Source organism: Peromyscus californicus, unplaced genomic scaffold, assembly GCF_007827085.1.
Source record: "Peromyscus californicus insignis strain IS unplaced genomic scaffold, ASM782708v3 Scaffold_17__1_contigs__length_78620276, whole genome shotgun sequence".
NCBI classification, from domain to species: domain Eukaryota; kingdom Metazoa; phylum Chordata; class Mammalia; order Rodentia; family Cricetidae; genus Peromyscus; species Peromyscus californicus.
Genome location: NW_026294469.1, coordinates 72,562,898 through 72,586,299, shown reverse-complemented (window position 1 = coordinate 72,586,299; position 23,402 = coordinate 72,562,898). Strand labels below are relative to the sequence as shown.

The 23,402-nt window shown below is 47.8% G+C and overlaps 1 protein-coding gene and 1 long non-coding RNA gene across 2 annotated transcripts; one reads left to right on the top strand and one right to left on the bottom strand.

The window, feature by feature from the left end:
- The first annotated feature begins 1,293 nt into the window (after positions 1–1,293).
- On the top strand, positions 1,294–15,373 carry LOC128113035 (uncharacterized). Its single transcript, XR_008219317.1, has 2 exons — positions 1,294–8,704; positions 10,911–15,373. It is a non-coding gene; the product is annotated as an uncharacterized LOC128113035 (long non-coding RNA).
- Positions 15,135–22,272, bottom strand: Ptgr3 (prostaglandin reductase 3). Its single transcript, XM_052742696.1, has 2 exons — positions 21,947–22,272; positions 15,135–16,207 (listed from the first exon to the last, which is right to left on the bottom strand). Exons 1-2 carry the CDS (start codon positions 22,153–22,155, stop codon positions 15,283–15,285), a joined length of 1,134 nt encoding a protein of 377 aa, XP_052598656.1. The 5' UTR covers positions 22,156–22,272; the 3' UTR covers positions 15,135–15,282.
- Between the last annotated feature and the right edge of the window lie 1,130 nt (positions 22,273–23,402).

The window sequence follows — 23,402 nt, the reverse complement described above, 5'->3', positions numbered from 1 at the left end:
GGGCTTCTTCCCATTGCTCTGCAGCTGAATCTGATGTAAAATACATGTTCCTGTTCACTGCCATTTATGTGTTCGTTATCATTAACAGCCATTATAATTTTTCCCAGTGGCAATTACATTGATATTACTATATCTAAATCAAAGAGGACATTACAGCAATTACTGTCATGAGTTGATTGGGAACCACCTAATTTTTAAGTGACACTATTTTCTTATCAGCATGACTTTCCTTTGTAATAAATAATATGCCAAGAGAGTTGTGCAACCAAAAGAAGGTAAATGGTCTTTGTGTAGAAAATCCAACCACTATCTCACACACTTTTTTAAAATCAATAAACAGAAAGTGTACTTATAGTTTCTCCTCCACGTGAAAAGAATAGTTAATACCTGAAGTCCTAGGGTTAGAGAATGTTTTAACAGTCTGAATCCAATCTGTAGATCGCTTAGCATAGGGATGCATTGAGTGCTTCCTGCTGTGACTCTCTTTATAAAGCAGAGGAGAAGGGAGGGAAACTTGGAATGAGAAGGTGAGAAGGGCCGGCTGCTTCAGTTCCTCACTGGAAGAGGGGGGTCCCAAGTCTGGGACCCTGGACGCAGCTCTGCCCAGGTGGGTCTCCTAGTGGGACATGCCCCCAACCCAGAGGTGGGGGGCTTCTGAAGCTTCTCCCAGACCACATCTGGGTTCTTCCTCTCTGTCTACATCTACCAGACCACCGCTTCTCTCCCCGAGGGCTAATTCCAACGCCGCTGTGGCTTTTGTGGCTTGTGGATCTTCTCCTGGTGCAGCCCTGTGATGGGCAATCGGCTGGGAGCAGATGTCCTGAAGGGCAAGGGGGCAGCCATTGCCTACAGATTCCTGAACTGTCTACAGGTGATGCCCTGCTGTCTGTCCGCAAACTGTTCAGACTTCTTCCTGCTGCGTGCCTGTTCCAGCAGAGCAGGTGTGGCTCTCCGTGGGGACCTCTGTGAGCCCGTTCCCCCAGTTACGAGTTTCCTGTGCATCATGGGATGCACAAAGTTCAGGTCAATTATACCCACTCCCCTACTGCCAGAAACCATCCAACCCTCTACTGGAAGATCTTCCACTCCCCACCCCCACTTCCTCAGTCAGACAGATGTGATTTAAAGGCCATGTTTGTGTGACACTAGAGAATATACTTGACTTCTCTGGACCTTGGTTTCCCCAGTGAATGGACTGAAGATGCTCCTTATTCACTTTTCTACCCTAGGTCTTCAATGAAATATAAATCTAATTAGTTTTATCAATAAAAACCAGGAGTCAGATATCAAAGTAATAACCTGAAAGATCAGAGAAGCAGGGGAGCAGTCACCAGTGACTTCTTACCTCTCTGGATCCTCAGACCAAAAAGGCCGAGATCCTGTCTCCACTTCACTTTATCATTTCCTGTCTCCACCTCTCAAGCACTAGGATTAAAGGTGTGAGCCACTACCACCCAGCTTCTATGGTTATCTAGTGGCTGGCTCTGCCCTCTGATCTCCAGACAAGCTTTATTTGTCAGAACACAAACAAAATATCACACAACCCTTCAGGGGCCTCAGACCTAATGGCTAATCTGTAGACCCTGATGCCCATCTTACCCACTTGGTGTATCAGACATGTTTTCTTTAGTGATCTGTGCCTCAGTTTCTCTGTCTGCCAAATGGGAGTGACAATGATAATAATCCCTGCCTCTTAGACATTGATGTGAATCAAAGAAGTTCCTGTACAAGACTGTTGGATATAAGGCCCTGCCTTACTGTATGTGAAATGCGTTTGATATTATTGATTTAAAGTGGTTGTTTTCCAGTACTTCTAGGCCTCTATTACAAGTTGAAAGATAATATTTTTGATATATAGGAATATATGAAAAATATTAGAGCCAGGCAGTGGTGGTCCATGCCTTTAATCCCAGCACTTGGGAGGCAGAGGCAGGGTGATCTCTGTGAGTTTGAGGCCAGTCTGGTCTACAAAGCTAGCTCCAGGACAGCCAGGGCTACACAAAGAAACCCTGTCTTTAAAAAAAAAAATTAGAAAAATTAATTTCAACATTTTAATTGTCTACTACAAAAATTTAATCGTATTATTAAATGTGGCTCATATTAGTATTCCTGTGTGTGTGTATGTGTGTGTGTGTGTGTGTGTGTGTGTGTGTGTGTGTGTGTGTGTGTGTGTGTTTGCCTGCAAGCCTCAGGAATCCTCCTGTCTCTGCCTCCTGAGCACCTGAAATTATAAGCACATGCCACATGCTGGTTCTGTACAGGTTCTGGGGATCAAACCAGCTCCTAATACTTGTGTGTCGAGCACCTCCAGACTGAGGTATCACCCCAGCCTTCACATTAATGTTCTCAATGGACACTGATGGATTGAACACTCTGTTTGGAGTCTGAAGGAAGAAAGTATAACAAGCATTTTGCACATGGCCTCAAGCACAGTGGGGCTTGTTAAATATCTCCCACCCCAGCACCACACCTTTCCCTCTCTCAGGGCAGCTGAGTATTTGTGCCCGAGTACGAATCACAACTTTCCTCATGAAGGCTGAGGTTGTGGCAAAAGGGACCATGACCAAGTGTCTCAGACAGACCTGGAAGGATGGACACCAGGAATTCTGTGGTGGACACGTGACCCCACTATCCTGTGATGTGGGTCCGCCAGAGTGCCTCTTGCTCAGGCCACTGTTCATCCTGGAGCCTAGAGCTTGTGGCTTCTTCCTGTTCAGCCAGGGCCCAACCTTGGGTACCGTTCCTGTTTCCAGGGCTCCTGAGGCTCAAGACTGGAGAAGGGGAAGAGGAAGAGCACAAACAGTGCCGTTGGTTAACACGACGTCACCCCCCCCCACCCCCATTGCATCCTCCACACCAGGGTCCGGGAAATGTGAGATAAACATATGTGTGTGGTAATGAGATTGTTGGTGGCAAGTCAGCTTGGGGAGGACAAGGAGCAATTAAGCTTGCTGACTTACACAAGTTAGAATGACGAGATGCTGGGGCTGGCCCCACTCATCACATAATAAAGCCTGTCCCTGTCAGCCATGGCACATCACCGCTGCCGGGAGCTGGGTGCTCGCTCTTCTCCTCCTTACGGCTACCCCCACCAGGCCCAGCAACACTGCCTGTCAGCAGCACCTGCATCCACACACCCACCCTTTCTGAGCATAATCCAGGAATACGCCTCTGCCAGGAAGGCTTGCATCTAGTTTTAACTGGATACCAATCCAGCTGCCACAGATATGGGGTGCTGCCTCTGAGGTGCCTGAGAAAATGTGCCCTGGCTGGGGAAATTCTGTGGAAAAGAGTGCTCACTGAGCAAGTATGAGGATCTTAGTTCAAATCCCCAACAAACGCTTGAAAAGGTGGGCATGGCCATGTGTACCTGTACTCCTGTTGCTTTTGTCGGGGGTGGGGTGCAGAAACAGGAGCATTTCTGGGGTTTGCTTTGTGGTGGTCTAGCTACAGGTTCACTGAGAGACCCAGTCTCAAGGGAATAAATAAAGTGGAGCGTGCCACGCTCCATCCTCATTTACCTCCACATGCACACACATAGTTGCATAACACACACACACACACACACACACACACACACACACACACACACACGCCCTGCTTTCATAGACCTTAGGATTGACACCAGTTTCCAGAGACAGAATACTTCAGAGGCTGAAGCCTGATGACCTAGCTGTACTGGCTGGTTGTATCAACTTGGTACAAGCTAGACGCATCAGAGAGGAAGGAGTCTCAGCTGAGGAAATGCCTCCATGAGATCCAGCTGTAAGGCATTTTCTTAATTGTTGATTGATGGGGGGAGGACCCAGCCCTTGGTGGGTGGTGCCATCCCTGGGTTGGTGGTCCTGGGTTCTACAAGAAAGCAGGCAGAGCAAGCCATGGGAAGCAAGCCAGTAAGCAGCACCCCTCCGTGGCCTCTGCATCAGCTCCTGCCTCCAGGTTCCTGCCTTGTTTGAGTTCCTGTCCTGATTTCCTTCAGTAGTAAACAGAAATGTGGAAGTGTAAGTCAAATAAACCCTTTCCTCCCTAACTTGCCTTTTGGCCATGGTGTTTGGTCACAGATAGACACCCTAACTAAGATACTAGCCCTTTCACACTGTTCCTGGCCATGGGGAAGGTTGTCATTGTTGTCCTAACAAAGAGCCCAGGCCCGGAGTCTGAGGCCTGGGTTGGCCCTCTTATCTGCACACTGAAATGGAGGAGGCTTGAAAAGGCTCTTGTCCATGACAGCCGAGTGCACGAAATTACAGGAGAACATGGGATTCTTCCTGTTTGGAGGTGACCTTGAGGCCCACCCTCAGTCTCATTCCTGTCCCTTTCCACTCCCAATGCAGTGCCAAGGCCTGGGCTCAGTAACAGCAGCAAGAGGACAGTATTAAACATCACATCTCGCAGAGCTGACCACGGCTCCATCTCCCAGTCAGTTTGTTGTTGGAGGTGGAAAAACTCCTCCCATCCTTCTGGACTTTGGGTTGGTGGAGTGATGGGGTAGGTGAGAGAGGAGGGAACGCTTTCCTGCCCCTTGGTGCTGCCTGGGAGTCGCTGGTACCCAGAGTTTCCCTTTCTCAAATTCACAGGTGGTTTTCATGGATGCCCTATGGGTAATTGGCCCTGGGGAAGAGAGAGAGAGAGAGAGAGAGAGAGAGAGAGAGAGACTCTGCACTAAGGCTCAGTTGTGATACCAGTGCCTGTTTGACCCTGACTCTGGGTCCCCAGTTGGGGCGGGTTGTCCATCTGTCTCCACACAGGCCCGGGGGAGATGAGGATGGCTGGTGCGGCAGATGTCCCTGGTTGCATGGCTCATAGCATGTCCTCTGGGATCCCATGTCCCCTTCAGGGAAAACAGGACTGATATAGTTTAGTGAAACATAACTGATTTCCTTTTACGAGACAGTAGCAAGCCTTACCAAAGGTTCTTTTTTGTTAATCATGACTTTCCAAAGGAGAGACTCTCCCCGAAATATGAACACAAACCTCTGCCAGGAGCACAATTGGTTGAATCCTAGACTAAAAAGTTGTATTAAAATGTAGTGTCATGTATCATCTGTAAAGAAGGGAACTTCGAAGTGCTTTAGGCCACAGTGAGTGTTCCCCGGGAGGTGGCCTCTCGCAGGCCTGTGACAGCAGCGTGCTGTGTGCCGTGGGAGTGCTGCCACGCTTTTCTGGTCTTTGATTTCTCTGTTATCTCATTTCTGACATCCTGCTTCGATCTAGAATAGTGTGATTCTCTGGTCACAGCCGTGAAGAAGCGACACCTTTTACCCCGTGTGTTTAACACCAATGCGTAAGAAGTAGGCACTGAATAGAAATACTGTCAGGGAGATAACCACGGAAGCAAGGACCTGCACCATCCAGGGGACACTTCTCCAGGTCTCCAGGACGGTGAGGAACAAGTCCCTTCCACTTGTCCTAGTGACAAGAACCAAGTCCTGTTTGTTTCATTAAAGACGGCGAGGCCTGACCCTTGCTGAGCTCCCGGAAGCGGCAGTGGCAGCGACAAGCTGCATCTTCATGGTTAAACCTTCATCCAATGCCTGCTTTTTTTCCCTGATAATAAAATGACACTTTGTATATTTCCCGTAATAAGATAATTCAACCTCCCCACTTTGAGGGGGACGGCACCTGGAAGAATGGATTGTGAAAACTTCTTATGCCTCCATTTTCCTAAGCTGAATCCCTGCCAAGCCCACGGCCTGGCCTTGGCCTGGTGTTCTGACATGGAGAGCTGCTAGCTTGTGCCTTCAGGCCTCTCCATCCTCCTCTGTAGCTGGTGTTCCCAGGGAAAAGAGAAAGAACCCTTCTGCTATCAATTTTGAGACATCTCCAGGATATGTGTCACACACTTCGTGGCACTGTACCTGTGGCTCAGAGTCGCTGTCCTTTTCCCTTCATAGACGACAAATGAACAAGATAAAGCTGAGAAAAAAGCTGTGTTCTTTAGAATTTTTTTCAAGATGGTAGTACCATATGGAACAATGAAAGAGATGAGATTTGAACTCATGTCCCTCAGAACACACACCACACATACTACACACACACTAAACACCACATATACTATACCTACATACCACACTACACAACACACATATATATATACACACAAGTGTTCATGTGCATGTACACACACATACACACCACAAACACATACTCCACACACACATACACATATATACAGAAGTACTTTCCACAGCACTGTGTCTCTGGAGACTTTCCTTGCATGGTTGGAGCAGGATCCCCTCAGCTGAGCAGAGCATGATGAACAGAACAGAATCCTGAGAAATTTCTTACTGAAAGAAGGAAAACCATTTCTGTACTGGGCCCAGGCATTGATAATGCCAGGCTCTCCTCAGGACCATCTGTGCCTTGTCCAATCAGGAGCCCAAAAGCTGCGTGTAGCCAAGGATAGCTATGAACATGACTCAGCACAGAATTGTAAACTTACTTAGAACACTGTGAGCTAATTTTTATTCTTGCAAACTTTTTAGTGACTTTTTCGTGTGGTGAATTTTGTAGACAATAACATCATGTCACAGACTCCAAAGGTTGGACATGCCCATTTTCCTGACATGTGGAGGTCAGAACTGCCCATCGACTTCCAAACTCCAATCCTTAGATGTTAGGTAACCTTGAGACTTTGGAAATCTGGCGTTTATCTGGAGGATGCATTTGGAGTAGTTCTAAATTAGCACTTTGGACAGATGTTGAGAGAACACTGAGGAAAGTCATTAAAAGGAACATTTTTATTTATTTCACCAATAGGTGGACCCTCTTGAACTGCAGAGCATCTTCTATAGAGCCCTGGGTGCTCAGGTGTCTTCACTTGGTTTTCCAGATGGACAGTCCCAGGCAAGGAGGCCCTGCAGTTTGCCTGAAGCTGTGCTGTGGGACTCAACAGTGCTGAGAGGCTCTCTCAGGTATCGTTTCCAACCAAACACTGAGAGGCTGGTGTCTGCTCTGCGGTCCTGTGATGGAAGGCACTGCTGGAGGTGGATGGATGGGGGGGTGGGGTGGGGGGTGCTGCTTGCATCTTATGTGAAAAACACATCATGGCTGGATGCATGCCTCGGGTGCCACACCTACTGAAGTGTGTGGAGAAAAGGGGCAGCGAGACTCGTCTCACGTTCTAGAGGTCTGTGGTCTTCAGGAGATAGAGTGTGGACATACAGGTGTCGGAGTGCTATTCTAGGAGCTGAAGTGTGGTAGGAAGGAAGGCTGCATGGAACTCAGACACGAGAGTGACAGCCTATTCTTAAGTAAGAAGGCTGGGAACATAAATAGGCAGGTAAGGGCCGAAGCTGCCTCCCTGTCACCCTAACCTGTTTGCTCCGTGAAAGCCACCTCTTTGTAAAGCTTGCTGGTACAGCCAACCCAGGTAAAGTCCCACCAGCAGCAGAGACCCCAGCATTTCTTATGTCCCAAGTAAGATTCTGCAAAGTCCCTGAAGTGTTGACCACTAAGGAAGGCACTGCCGGGGCAGGGGAGGCGGCTCGGTTCTAAGGTGTAAGCACAGGGGACTAAGGACCCACATTAAAACATGAAAGGCCATGGGCTTATGACCCTGATGCTGGAAAGGCTGAAAGGGCAGATCCCTGAGCTCCCTGGCCAGCCACGCTGACCTATTGAGGGTGTTTCAACAGTGAGAGATCGTAAAAAGAATGAAAAGAAAAAAATTGAGGAACTGAAGTATTCTCTGACTTCTACATGTACATTCTTGTGCATTCACACAGGCATATCTGCATATGCCTGTACACACACACACACACACACACACACACACACACACACACACACACACAGCCTTTTTCCTCCTCAGTCTTTCAAAAGCTGCCTACTTCCGTTCACTCCTACCCTGGATCTTCCTCTCTACCCTCCTTCTCTGAATTTATCAATGGTTACCTCCAGTAACCATCTCTTGTCCCTGCCTCCAAGCTGAACTGGACACATAAGCATGATTGAGCTTTCTCCTGCCGGCCTCCTTCTGACTCTTCTGGTCATATATACCCTGTACCACCCGGCTCTGTCTTCTTCTGTGGGTAGTGGGAGAGCAGAGAAGGAGAAAGAGATACAGCCGGCCATTGTTTCCAAGTGAATAGCTACTCTAACCACAGTCACAAGCCCTGTGAGGATGGACAGGTACCAGGGCCACTGAGGGCTCTGCCCAGTTCCACTTGCTCCTGCCTCTTGGCTTGTTCCAGGGCTCCCTCAAATCCCCAAATTTAGATTTCACCTATGACTTTGGCGGCTTCCCGTCCTTACACTTGTCCTCAACAGAGTTCTACTGTGACTATTACAGTGACATATTCACAAGCACGTGCGTGTATTGTAGCTTTTCCCTTAAAAGGCCACAGCCTCTTCAGAGACAATAATTCTATTTAAATAAAGGCTATGTGGGTTGTTATGGTGCATGTTCCAAAAGATCGGATCTGAAGGTGTCAGAGACCTGGTGTCCTTGCATCAGCTCGTAAAATACTATGCTCCACAGAATGTGCAGGGGGCTGCTGGCATTTTTATTTGGTGCTACTGTGTAAGGACTGAAGTATAACTGGTGGTCCCAGGTCAGGGGATAGAGGGCTTAGCTGTGACAATGGATTCAACTTTAAGAACAGGACAACTATGGATGGAGGTCCCAGGACTGTGTCCCTTGTAGACTGTATGGAAAAGCTGTCAGAGTACTGTGAGGATCGGACTGAATCTGGGTTCACAGGTGAGTTTCCGAGGGGATGCTCCTTTGAGGAAGTTGGAAATGTAATAGTAGAGGGCAACCGCTTTCATGGTTGTAGTTGTGGGATGGAGGTCTCTGCAGACTGTAACTGAGCACTTCAATAGTCACAGTTTGGTTCCCAGACCGGCGGTGTCGGTGTCTCTGTGGGAGACGCAAGTTCCTATGTCCACCCTGTACTACTGAGTCTGGACTATCATTTTAGCGGGTGACATGTGTGCATATTTCAACATGAGAAAAAACGCCACTCTGGAGAAAAACAGGTTTGGCCTTAGTCTGATGACTGTCTCAAGTCAGGTAGGGATGACATGAGCCGTCATAAAGTGTGTGTTCTAACCATCCCGTTTTTAAGGTGGATGTGGGGTTGACACATCAGCATCTATACCATTGTGAAGATAGTATTCAAATATGTAAAACATGTAAGTCCCCAGATGCCTAAAGATATGTCAATCTTGATATGATGAATATTAAATGATTCTTTAATTTTGACTTCTGGACAATGAAGACTTGGTTTTGTTTTGTTTTTAACAGCTGAAGTGATGAGGGGGCCCCTTCAACTCAGCTTCATTCCATATACACTGATGTACTGGGGTGTAAGTAATTCCCCAAAACTTGCATTGAATAAAAGCCCTCAAGGAGACAATTCAATTTCCAAATGTAAATTCCAGCCACATGTAGAGGGAACACCACTGCTCCCATCCCCTGGTGAGCAATGAGGCTTCCAACAAACGTGATTGCTGCTGACATTGTTGCTGTTCTCGGGAAGTGGCTTTTCAATGGTAAAAAGAAACTGCTTCTGCTGGGAAAGGATTTGCTCGGGTAAAGTTGAAAGTTTACGCTTGTTATGCATGAGTTTGAGGGAAGAAAGACAGGAATGATGAGGAAAGACATGAATGTTCAATGTCATGTGCTTCGGAACAGCCATCCCCCACTTAGACTTACTTATGATCTGTGTGAGGTTCTCGCCACAGCCTAGCAGGAAGCCTGTACGCACTGGGGTCTCCTCTCTTCACTACCTCACTTCACAACTGCTGCTACCCAGTGAGGGGATGTGCCCCCCCTCATGGGCTGAACTTGTAAGGTGAAAAATTGGATTTCAGTTAGAATAGAAAATTCAAATTTTAGATCTTATGCTACAACAGCAAATATTCTGGTGTCCAGTTATGATGTTTCTGATGGGCAAAAGTGAGCATCAAATTCATTCTGTCCAGTAAATAGTATACAGTTTATATCTGGCAATATTGGTATTTAAGGACACGTTGGCAGGAGACCTTCTTTTAGTGATTAAAAACGAAAGTGTGTGATACTTATTATTTTTAAGTTGTGTGTGATTTGGAAGGTACGTGTGTGTACATGTGAGTGCCTCTGTGTGTGTATATGTGTGTCTATGCCTGTGGAGGCCAGAGGCCAACCTCAGATTTCAGTCCTCAAGAGACCTCCACCTTGTGTTCTGAGACAGGGTCTCTTAGTGGGCCCTGGGTTACTGATTAGGCCGGCTATTTGGTCAGCTAGTCCCCGAGACCCTCCAACGTCCGCCTCCCCAGCGCTAGGGTTACAACCGTGCACCAGCATGTGTGACTTCTTACAAATGCTCTGGAGAGCAAACTCGGGTCTTCATGCTTGCAAGGCAGGTCCTTGGCTCACTGAGCTACTTCTTCAACCCTAGAATGATGTTTAGATGATAAACCAAATTGATAGCGCCCCAACTCTACCAAAGTCTAAATGTGATACTTTCCCTGGGTTTGCCATAGTCCCATTCATGTATAAGTTCTTCACAAAATCCAGCCGTGGTATAACCTGTCAGTTATACACTGAAGGACCCTGGCCGATGGCAAAGGGGTCTGTGCAGAACTCTCCTGACAGTCTGGGTGGTGATCCATCTGAGTTCTATCTTCCGAGTCCGGTGGACACTGTGATGTTGGCTGGACAAAGTGCCCATTCCTTCTAGGCCCAGCTGGACATTTATGAAGTGGGTAGAGCTAGATTATTCTTCAAACTCTAGTGTCACCAAGTAACATTTGGTCTTATTTATAAAAGCCAGAGGAAGACACACTTTCCAGATCTGTGTTTCTGCTGGAAGTGGCACCTGTGAGCCTGCAAGGAACGTGGGGGTTGGCATAGAGGGTCCTGGGTCACGTGCTTTCAGTGAGTGAGACATCCTGGATCACTTCTATATTTCTTCACCTTCCAGTGACCAAAGGAACTGCTGAGAGCGCTCACTCTGACCCCGACTGCTGTGTGTGCTTACAGGGTGGGCACCACGTCAGCAGGCAATGTCACCAGACTCTCTTCTGAGAGCCCTTAGCACAGATCTGTCTTTTGGACTGGATGCTGCCACCCAGCAGCAGGGTATGTTCTAATTATTATTTTAATTTTGTGTTGGCAGAAAGATACTTTGAGGGAAGCACTTCCTTTGGGGGGCTATTCAGATCTCCAGACTTCTGGCTCAGGGCTTCTCAGCACACATGAAGAACATATTGGTTTTCCCCCAAACTGTCCTCTGTACAGCACTTACCCTACTGCTTGTGGGACCCAGGATATGTTTCCTCAGTTCATCCATACCTCCTGGGATGGGGGACCAAACAGAAGGGACAGCCTACAAAGGGTAAAGCCAGCATATCCAAATAAACACTGCCTGGTACTTACGCCGGGCATGCCTCACTGGCTGCTAGGTCACAGTGAAGAATTAAACAGAAGCTCCAGGTTTACATAATCAAAATATGCACCTTACTTGACTTTTTTTTTTCATATCAGCTCTTTGCTACATGAACTTCTTGAACTGACATACACCGGTAAGACATTATTTTGTGTTGTGTATTATGGTATTTTTAGGGGGCAGGGGTGGGATCAACCTCTCCTAGATTGCTCAAGGTAACAGTAGTAAGGTTCTCACAGTGAACATTCCTCCTTCTGAGTTGAAATAGTGTGGTGTGAAAAGGCTTGAGAACACAGAATTTCAGGTTCACAGCAGTGTTGGGCTATTGACAATTGATCTCTGACCTATAGCTTCTGTGCTGTGGTCTTAAATACTGGATTCTAGGCTACTGTGGGAGAACTGGTTACAGAAGCTGTCCAAATAAAAACCAAAACAGAACAAAAAGTCCTCAAACAAAAAACCCCAACCGAAAAATCAATAGTTTGCATATGCATTTTAAATGAATATTATAAGTACAATATTTTTAAGAGTATGGGAATTATAGATGAGTAAGTATACATTCATCAAATCAGGCCATTTTGCATGTGAGTGGTCCCATAAAATTTGTAGAGCTCAGGAAATTAGCATTCCAAGTGGACAGTCCTAGGTCTTATCAAATTTATTCTGAAAGCTGAACGTTGCTGGTCTGAGTTCACAGGATCTGAAATATGGTATTTACCCCATGTGAACATGTGGTAAAATCATCAAGAAAAGCATGTTGTTCCTTTGCACAAAGCCTCATTTTAAAGGGAACCTTCACTGGTAAATGTATGCAGCCTGTAAGTTCCACAAGGGGTTAAAATATTACAGGTACAAGTCAGGTGGACATTATAAATGTTACCCAAATAAAAGCCCAAAACAGGAAGCCAAGAAGCAAGTCCCTAAGGCAGGCAGTGTCTTAAATAATATCATCTGTCAAGTTTCCAGCATCTTGTGGCGGCGGGGACACAAAAAGAAGGTTTTCGTGGTGCTGGGACATTCTAGCCTCATTAGCTGCGGCACTCCTCTACACACAGCATAGGGTTTCACTTTAATAAGCTGCAGCTACTTCTCACACACTTGCATTAGATAAACACCGAAGGAAATACTAATGACCATCTACAGAGGCTCCATTCCATTCCTGATAAACTCCATTCTGGTGCAGTTAAACCATAACAACACATAGAACCGATCTCTCTTTGCAAACCAGTTCCTAGGGTTTTTTTTTTGTTGTTGTTGTTTAGTGCTGAAATCAATCAGCATCTGCAGTCATTGTGAAAAGGACCAGAAATTATATTGTCTGTGCTTTTGTGCATTCAAAACAGGTTAGAAGGGGTAGCAGTTGACTTTTTAGAACTCCTGACTAAGGAATCCTAGAGGTGTCTTTCTCAGGAGGCAATGCCTTTTTCCCGGCTGGGTCAATGGCCTTACACCAAGAACTGAGGATTGATTTATCCCACATCACTGCTCTGCCCCCAAGTCTTCCCTAGGGCAAGCTGACAATGGCCCTGAATTAGGAATGCACTTTTTGTGATGTGGACCACGGCAGAGTGTGGACCCTTACACCATCTCACCTCCCGTTAGTGACTGGACCTGGACAACAACTCGAGGGGACCAAACTAATATTCCATTAGAACCCTACATTTAAAAATCATTTTTCAAAAGAATTAAAAAAAACTTTTAAATGTATTTTTGGGATTATTGGAATGAGCAGAATCATTCATGCTTGTTTTCTAAGAATAAATGAAAACAGCATGTACCATAGTTTCTCTGTTTGGGGACGGAAAGACATGTTTCTTCTTCTTCTTTTTTTTAATGTTGTTTTATTTTAAACCTGGGTGTTTGAATTTTACTTTTACATAGCTGAATTTAGTATATTCCCTCAAAACATAATACATTTTTATTCCATAGCTTAAGGGATCCATCAGATAAAATGTTGGTCTTTCATCTTTATTACCCTCCCATTAAAATGAAGGAAACCGGGACTCACTTCAGTTTAGAAGAGGCAATTTAGTTGGTAATGTCCTCAGTCCTCCAGCCTTTTCAGAGGGAGAGTGCATTATCACTGAGATTTCACACATCTATCTGCATAGGAAGCAACTGAGCCTTTCAGACATATACTACGTTAAATTTAATAATAGTCTTTGATTAGATTATTTTATTACAACATTTTTCCATTACCAGTCATTTCCTGAGCATACTAACATTCATAAAACCTGCCCGCCCTCCGTTTGTTATGTTTGTATACGGAAGAGCCGGCCAAGTCTCTCCTGCTACAGTGGCTAGGTCTGAAAGGGACAGATGAATAACTAGGCACCACACTGGATAAGCCTTTCTAGTTCCCTGCACCAGCAGCCCTTCTTCGCTATGACGAGGACACAAAGAGCCTCGCGTCAGGCTGATACCCTTCTTCATAACTCAAAAGCGTCACAGTGGCAATAGCCTCTAGTGCTATTTGTCTTTAGTGCGGTTCTGACACTCCGGCATGATCCATAACTCGGCAGCTATTTACCGTGACATTTCCCTTCAGTGCGGCCATAACATTCAGTGAAGCCATTATTTGGTTCCATTTACCATATAAATTGTATTGTTGTGCATGCATGCTAGCAGCTACATTAGGTACCTGGAAATGAGTAAATCTTGTAAAATAGATACTAACAGCTACTCGGAAACAGGGTCTCTCTGCTTCTCAGATGCAAGGGAAGAATTAAATCTGGCCCCCAACTTTCACAAAGCACTCTTAATTACATTCCCATTCATTGAGCACGTTTGATGTACTGAAACCCAAGACTGAAAAATAATCAGACAGGCTTCACCTTCGGTTAGAAAGGCACTGTGGGGTTTTGATTCCATGACAAAAGTGGCAGGCAGCCTTTGGACACCAAAGGTGAAGGGCAGTTTGAAGAGAAGCAGCATGTAGGTTGATGGACAGGACTGCACCAGTACATAGCCTAGAGCAGGTAGCTCCTTTCTCTCCACACTGAGAAGCAAAACGGGAACACAGGGTACCTGACTGCCGTTCCCCCACCAGAGACCAAGCCTTCTGCGTCAAGCCTTTGAGGAGAAGCAAACGGTTATGATTTTAGAAGACCTGGGTGCTTACCGTGTTTGGGGACAGGAAGTGAGCTGTTTTTAACCTTTCACCTGCTAGAGTGAGCCCCCTTCTGTGATCCCTGTTACTGTATTACCTGAGCCTCTCCTGAGGAGGTAGCACAGAATTTTCTTCTTCCTCTGTACACAGTAATTTTTTCACAAAGTCTCCCTAAACCATAGCTTTCTTTTCCAAAACCCACTCTGTTTCTAAGAGTAATTTCTTCTTGGAACAGGAACATTTTCTTCACAGAGAATCTTACCAGGATGTGAATTCAAGTCACCAAATAGCAGCTGCGTCATTAAGACATATCTGTTTGCTGAATCACTTAACAGGATTAAATTTGGAGAATTCTCTCCCAAATGTCTATTTAGATAGTTGGGGCTCCTCGCTAAGCATATGGACTGTAAGAATACCAGGCTGACCCGAATTACTTGCTCACCTGTGAAGTACTTATTAACACAAGAGCAGCCGCTTCCAAAGCAAAGGAGACTTGGTGAGCTATTTGAAGACTGATTTAAAAAACTCATCAAGCCGGGGACATACTGACTCGATCAGGTCCCGCATCAGGAATTAATCTACTTCCCTGGAACAATAAAATCTGGAATGAGACCGTCCATGACTAAAGAATCGAATGTAAACATTTTACCTCTTAGCTATAGAGAGAACTTTTATTGAGGCATGTTATTTTCACCCCCAAGGAAAGTGGGGAGCAGAACTCATTAGCACTACACTTTTGTTTAAGAAATACTATGTTCATCCTAAGGCATGGAACATTCCTTTGCTTTGTCATTGATGTCATAGCTTACTGTTGACACTGTGAGGTAATTCCACCACAAGTTTCCCAATATTTTTCCCAGTGTACATATAGTCAACAGCCCGGAATATAGAGTCCAGGCCGATGAACCTCCCCTCTGGAGCCAGGTGTCCCAGGTCCACCTCACAGACCAGTTCCCCACGAGTGTACAGCTCCAGCAAGTGTTCCATGGCGGCCTGGTACTTGGATAAATAGTGGTTCAGAAAGAACCCCCGGAGACTGGCAGACTTCCTCAGGAGCTTGGCCGGCAGAGCTCCTGCTTTTACTGGTGAAAGACCTGAAGGGCTTTGGTAGCCAGAGATAAACCCAATTACCATCAGACGCCCTTTGGTGGCTAAGGCATCCACCGCCAGGTCAAACATGGCTCCCCCAACAGACTCGTAGACTACATCGACACCTTCAGGGTACTCCTGCTTCAGAACTGTCTCCACAGGCTCTGTTTTGTAGTTGATGGGGCGATCACACCCAATGGATTTCAGAAAAGCTAACTTTCCATCCGATGAGCAGGTTCCAATGACATGGCATTTGGCTATCTTGGAAAGCTGCACAGCAAACTGGCCTGTCCCCCCAGCGGCTGCGGTAACCAAAACTTTCTTCCCTTCTGACAGCTCTCCGAGCTCTTGAAGGCTGATGTATGCAGTGGTGCCACTAACCAGCAGAGTGAGATACTCGGGTTTCACTGAAGGCACGGGAGTGGCAATGTGAGCAGGCACCACTGTATACTCAGCAAAGGAACCGGGAGCCACATAAGCCACAGCCTGGCCCACTGTGTACCTAGCGCTAGCAGAGAGGCCTAAGGCCACCACCTCACCAATCCCTTCAAAACCTATGTCAAAGGGGGGCTTCACGGATGGGTCATAGCGGCCAGCAGAATAGTTGATGTCAGACGCGTTAACACCAACGAATCTAGAAGAAAACAAACAGATGTATCAAGATTCTTTTTTGTTAAAGACCTTCATATTCTGCTTAGAGGGAAAAGGCCTTTCTAATCCCAGTGAGTATGAAAGAGCTCCTAGACTATGGGACTTGACAGAATTCGGGAGAATAATTCCTGCTGCTTAGCTGAAAAAAAGAATTCAAACATGTATTAACTCGAGTTTGGGCGGATTTTATTCTTCTACAGTTTAAGGATAATTTCATATTACTTTAATCAGCAAGTGATGTATTTGCATTTCCTGTGCCGCTTGCTTCTGTCCTCTTTCAAAAGGCGAAATAAGGAGGAAAAAAAAAAAAAAAAAAAAGACAGGAAGCCCTCAACATACACAAAGTTCACTGGAGCTCTGAGTTGGAAATTAATTGGTCTCTTAACAGAGATGTTAAAAACAGCAGTGGGATAAAATACACCCGAAGAAACACACTTGTATCGATTCTGGCAACAATTTAACACTTCAGATAATCATAATAATGACAATGATATTATTAAAGATTGATGGACACGCAAGGTCATCCATGTGACATGTTACTGCCCCGGCTGTTTGAAACACCGAAGCAAATTTTCTCTCTGATGTAACTATGCCCAGCATGAACATACTCATTTTGATTAATTGAACAAAAACTGGGGAGAACGATTTTTATGCAGCATTCGGCATTTTACAGCCTTTGCAGATGAAAAGGGGAGCCAGCCCTCACTGTATTTTCCTCAACAAGAAGCAGAGACCCAGCCTGATTAATAGCAGATGACTGCTTTCATTTTGGTATCCAGGCTCACGTTAACTGTGAGGCCGGTATTTTACCAGCTTTTCTTTGTACCCCAGTATACCTCATAACAAAAATATCTCCATCTTCTAAGAATGTCAAGAGGGAACTCTAGCACAGAAGGACCCCAAAATTGCCATTTCCTCCCGTAAGAAAGTGAAAAGATGGTAGGAGAGAAATGAAAAGTATTCACTTTTAATTTATGAACCTAAACTGTCCTGGGTAGGGGCACACTTTCATTATTATCATAGGCAATGCCCTGGACTTCCAAACGGTTCCTCACAAGTATTCTACCACAAAGAAAGATCTCAATAAGAAAGCCGGAAACAGTTTCTTCTGCCAAGTAGCTCTCAGAAGTCAGCTTACCATGACTTCAGTAACTCTGTAAATTCTGCTTTCTGTACTCACAGATAAAGCCCAGTAATGAAAAGTGGGGAAAATCAGTTTCCATACCGAAATGCCAATATTCTACTTTTCGGAAAAGGGGTTGGCTCAGCTTCGGATCGATTTCCCTTTAACTTTACACAGTTCTCCAGCTCTGACCTTTCTGGAAAGGGCTAGCTAGCTCCTTAGATCTTGATTCTGGACCTCCCAGGGCCAGCCCACTAGAGCCAGGATGGGGGTTTCACTGCCCTTCATTCATTGGAAAAGCCAACTCCAGGAGAGAAGGCCGCCAGGGTGGAAGTGATCTTAGGGCAGGGGAACAGGGACCAATTGCCAGTCCATCCTCCATTCGAAGTTAACCCTTCCCACTCCCCTCCAGGGAGCCCTGACTATGGCTCCTAGGAAAGCTGGGGGCAGCCAGTGCTGCGGCCCAGTGGGTGGGGTGGGTAGGATCCGCAGGACGGAGATGCAAAGTCCCTCCTGCCCCAGGCAATTTGCCTTTTCCCTGGAAGAGGTGGAGACCTCGCAGGGCACACTGACGGAGCGGGCAGCTGAGGCCAAGTTTGGAGGGGTGACAGTGTGGCTCAGCTGGAGCTGGACTGGTTGCTGATGGCCAGTAGAGGCTTGGGCTGGAAACACCCCAGCCAGCGGTCACTGTGCCCATCAGCATGCACTAGCAGGCACTGGTGAGATGGCGCTGACCCGCAGGCCCCAGAATCTCTTCCCGCTGGCATCTGCCCTGAGGCACCCTTCCCAGAAAGCGGTGCACCGCTCTGGGGTGCTTCAGGGCGGTCACTGCTGGGAACGGCGGCCTTTCCATCCCCACCACCTCAAGTCCCAGAGCAAGACGCAGCTGACTGCCCGGTTTCCGGGCACCACGAACATGCTCTTCCTGAGTCCCAAGGAAGATACGCAGAGCAAAAACTCGCCAGCTCGTGACCTTGACCGCATGCACCTCCGTTTCCCACCACTCTCAACCTCTCTTCATCGTCGGAGAGGTTGCCTACAGCCTGTCTTCTGGTCCCCGTGCTCTCTCCAACGTCTCTTGGTCCATGGCGCCGGGATCCCTGTCTCTACCTGGTACCTAGTTCTGGCACTGTGTCAGTCCAGTCCGCGGTGGTGGAGACCCCGCCACTGCCCTCGATGCACCTTGGTCCTCACCTGGGCTTTATTAGAAGCTGTGCAAGCTTTCCCTTCCTCAAGAAACAAGTTCAAGGGCAGCGGGCTCAAAGGGAAAGAGGGACCACCGGGTCAAGGAAGGAAGAAAGGAAGGCAAGCCACAGGAAAAAAACAAAAACAAAAACAAAAATCAGGAAAGATGCGCTGGCGCACTTGGAGACCTTCCCTGTCTCCTTCAATTGAAATTGTGTGCCAGTAATGACTGCAGGACCCCGGCAACCGGAGAGGAGTGAAAACCGAAGTCCAGGCACCCCACGAAAATTTAATGGGACCACAGCAGGCGTTTCCCAAATATATACCCTCCTAAAGCCACTTGGTTATTTATACTAGAAAGTGGTGAGTGCCTAGTACATTTATTGTAGAAGCGACAGGATGGGGGGGGGGGGGCTTTCCTTTGAACAAACACCAAACAGGAAAACTTGGATCACAGGAAAAGCCTTGAAAACTGGGAGACAACGTCGTCCAAACCAGACTTTCCTTGGAAAACAAACCAACAAAAAACAGAAGGAGAAGAAGGAAAAGTTAAGGGGAGGCGTGGAAAATCTCAGCTTGGAGAGTGAGCAGAAATATTTTACCCTCCCGTGAGCAACAAACCGTTTATCACACCACCCCCTCCCCCACTACTCACCGCCATTTCTACAAACTCTTTGCATTATCTTACACTTGAGCAGAAAATCGTTAGGAATATTTGGAAACTAACAAAAAAAATCTGTCATTCTCACAAAAAAATACAAAAATAGCACACAAAAAAAGGACTTGACCATCAGTATGGGTCTCTTTTCCTTTTCCGAGGGCTGAGCGAGGGGAGAACCGGAGTTGTCCTGTGGATGCGTGAGGCTGGTAAAGGGACATCAATTACTGATTCCAGAGCGGGGTTCTGTGCACCCCCTCCACACACTTTTCCTTAGGTGTAAACTTCACTCTCCTAAACCCACATCCAGCTTGCATGTGCTGCCTGCCCTTCTTGTGAATGGAAGAATGTGTTTTGCTAACTGGAATGAGGTGTGGAAATAGTTCACTGGAAGAAAAAGTCAGAGGACTGAGCACAGTTAAAAGCTCCAAACATCCTTCCAAACAAATGAATTTGGGCTCAGTCCACCTATTCCAGGGGAGATTTTGTTATGCTAAAAATGAGGAGCCTCCGAATAAAAATGCCGTGCAATTAGCACTACTTAGGAGGCTATTGGCCCTGGATTCAAATGAACTAACTTGCGGTTAATTATTAAACTCTGCTCCTCAAAATAAAATGAAACCGGGAAGAACACTGACAGTATTCATAAGAATAAAAGATCTGCCTTCAGTTGAGTTGGTAGACTTTGTTACAGAACAGCGTCGTCCAGGGAGGCAAAGATTCCGCCTGCTTCCAACTCACAAACTGACTTCATTTTGCCCCCAGTTGTGGATTCAAGGTAGAAGTTAGAAGTCAAGTTGCTCATATAAAGCACTTGTATCAAAGGGTTTCTTGGCAGACATGGAAGCAAAACAGAGCTGTGGATTTTAAAACACCAACAGCTGAATTTTCCAAAATGGAAGTCTATTCTACTGCGACCCGAAGGAACACCCAATTCCAGACCAACCAAGATGACCCTGGCCATCCAGGAGTGCTGCAGGGAGATTTGGAGAAGCGGAAAGGGAGCCAGCTAGATCGAATAAACGTTGGGGGAGAGCGGTGGGGAAGATCTCTGAGACTTAAATAAACTCCAGGGTGAGAGGCCCCCAGACCAGCCAAGCAGAGTAGCCAGCCTCCTCGGGAGTCCCACCTCGATGTTCCCCGGGCTTCTCTCACTTCACACCTCCTCTCAGCCTGTCCCCTTGTGGCACCCCCTCCACATTTCACACCTGTTTCAACGAGGGATTTTATGTAAGCAGTTGTGTGTGTTTATTAGTGTTTACAGTCAACACTATATAAATCACAACAATAAAAGAAAATGAAAGCCCGCCGTGGAACTTTTTTTTTTATCTCCCACGAAGTTTGCTTGGAAAGGTTTTCAGTCTATTCTCACCTCCACTTCGAACAAATCACTGGTGTACTCTGGATGTTCTATGTGAACACAAGCCCAAGGCCTTTTTTAGGTTGGCAGGGCTCAAATTTTTATCCTCCACAGACTCAGCATTTCATCACACAATGAAGCACTCCTCTGCGCCATGAGCAGCCACAGCAAGCATGTTAAGGACATCCACGCACCACCCTTTAAAGCACTCTCCACCCACGCACAATCCCACGCACACTCAAACGCTAAGGTTCCAACAGGTTTCCAAAAGTTTCACAATCAGCATTCTTCATTCCTACAGTCTTGTTTGGAAAGTTGACAGGAATCTTTAAACTGGACTGGTTGAACTAACAATCTTTGCACCCAGTTACTTGGGTAGGTAAGTTTCGTCATTCAGACCTTCCGAAAGGGGACAAAAAAAAAAAAAATACTTTCTGGTACAGAGTTTACAGCTTGGATAAAATCAGAACTCCTCCCGTCCGTAATTTTATCTAGCTTCCAACACATCATGCTGGGACCTTCGAATGGAGCCCAGCAGGTGAAAGGGCACAGAGGGGAACCCCTTCCTGCCAGTCCGGCAGTGAGAGGACGCACTCAGCCGACCTCAGTGTGGTATGGTCTGGACTGAGCCCGGTGAAGTCTTACACTTCTGCTTCGCCACTTACTAAAGATTAGTGATGTGGAAAATCATTAAGGTGGGAAGCATCAGGTAGAACGGTCAGGTCTGGCAACAACCAGTGTGCAACCGAATGTCTGCAAGGCATTCGGGTAAATGCAGCCATGCCCCCGCCCAACGTCGGCCCAGCTTGCTGGTGCACGCCCCCGCTTTGCACTCAAGGGACAGAGCACAGTCAAATGGCATTGACAACGCGCAGACTAGGTGCACACCAACACACCCAAGGACAGGCTCCGCCAATATGAGATGGAGGGGACAGGAAAAAAAAAAAGCAAACCGAAGAAGTGCCCCCTTCCTCCAAAGCACGTTTACCTAAACGTCGCAGTGTGTTTCCAGGCTGTTGATGCTCCACTAAAAATTATAGCAACGCAGGAACCGTGGGTGCGCGCGGGTGGGCCGGGTGGGGAGCCTCCCTTTCTGGGTCCCGTCGTTTTTATTTAGGGAGCGGGAGGGGGAGGAGGGACGGCTGGGGGAGGGAGGAATCCCAAATTAAAATAACCCCCAGATAAGAGGACGTTTGGTGGCATCGGGTATTCACACCAGCAAGTCACATTACATTCGCATTCGCCAGATGGCGGCGGGTTCAACTTCCCGGGATCTTGCAAAGTCAGGCTGTGCGCCCAAGCGCGCGCCGCAGTGTGGGCAGGCGGGCGACCCGGGACAGCCGGGAGCCAGGCTGCGCGGGACAGGGACCGGGACGGGGTCGCGCGCCGGGCTCACCGGTTCCGGACGAGGAGGTCTCCGTCCCCGGGGAGCGGCACTGGGCAGTCCCGGCGCAGGGTGACGGCCTCGTGGAAGTTAGGGCTCAGCCGGGTCACCACCAGCTTCTGCATGGCTCGGGGGATGGCGGAGCCCTGGAAGTCCAGGAAGTGACGGGCGTACGACATGTCCACGATGGCTCGGGCCCCGGCGGCCGTCAGCCTCAGCATAGCCCGCGATCGGCTCCGCCCGCTCCTGCGCCTACGCTGGCCCGGGTCGCGCCCAGCCCCGGCCGCTTGGCTCCGCTCGGCTCCGCGCGGGCGGGCCCGCCCCTCCTCCGGCCCGCGCCCTCCCCTAGGCTCCCGCCCTCCCCTCACCGCCTGGCTCCCGCTCCCGCCCCCGCCCTCCGGCCCCGCAGCCCCGGCGGAACCCGGGCGCGCCACCCCAGGATCCCTGCCCGGCCCCGCTGCAGACGCAGCCACAGCTCCTTTAATCTTTTTGTTTTGGTTTGAATCCGCTCGGCTCACACTGGCCTAGGATCTCCTCCGCCCTCCCCTTTCCTCCGGGCGCGGGAGAGGCCCCGGATATCCCCACCCTCCCCACGCTCTGCGACAGGATTTGATTCCTCCACCGGGGGCGGGGGGCGCCAAGCTAGAGGGCCAGCGCCCTGGCGATCGCCGCCGCCGTAGCCTAAACGTCCCCGAGCGGCACGGCGCCCGGCGGCCGGCGCAGGCGCCTCCCCTTCCCGTGCGAAGCGTTCACTTCCTTGCAAGGTGGTACGAATCAACCCCGAGCGCGGCCGGGGCGGCAGGGCACGGCCGGGTCCCGGGCCTGGGCCGGGCGGGGAACCCGGCTGCTGGTGCACGCGCACCAGCACCTTCCTGCTAGCCGAGGGCGCTTAGTGCACCGTGCATCCCCGGCCTAGGCCTCCGGTGCTCCGAGCATGTCGCTCGCGCCTTTGCTCTCTCAGTCTGTCCCGTGCAACTTGCACGAACTAAGCCATTTTATTTATCTTGGCCTAGATTTCGTGTTTTTCCATGGATGTTTTAAGTAGCTCCACAACACTGTTACAGCTTTCCCATTGGGAGAGAACACACATACAGAGTACTACATGGCCGAATTCCCAAAGCGCAGGAGCATTTTAAAGTTCTAGGTGGGGCCGCGGAGGGGTTTAGTGGAATTGCAGACTTGGTAATGATCTATGAAGACTTCGTTTTCTCACTCACCTAGAAAGATCTGTCTTTCTATCGTGCCAATTTTTAAGCTAATTGTGTCCATTGACCAAATAATTGACCAAATAATTCACCTTTTTTTATATAGGGGCCACATTAAATATTTCCGGACATTTTATGATGAGCTAAGTCCATTTTAAGTTTACATTTTAGGTGTGCATTTTAATTTAAAAATAACTGCTGTTCTCCACTTAACCTGTGAATTGCAGAAATACAAAAGCCAAAAGCCACAGTCCTTCACTAAC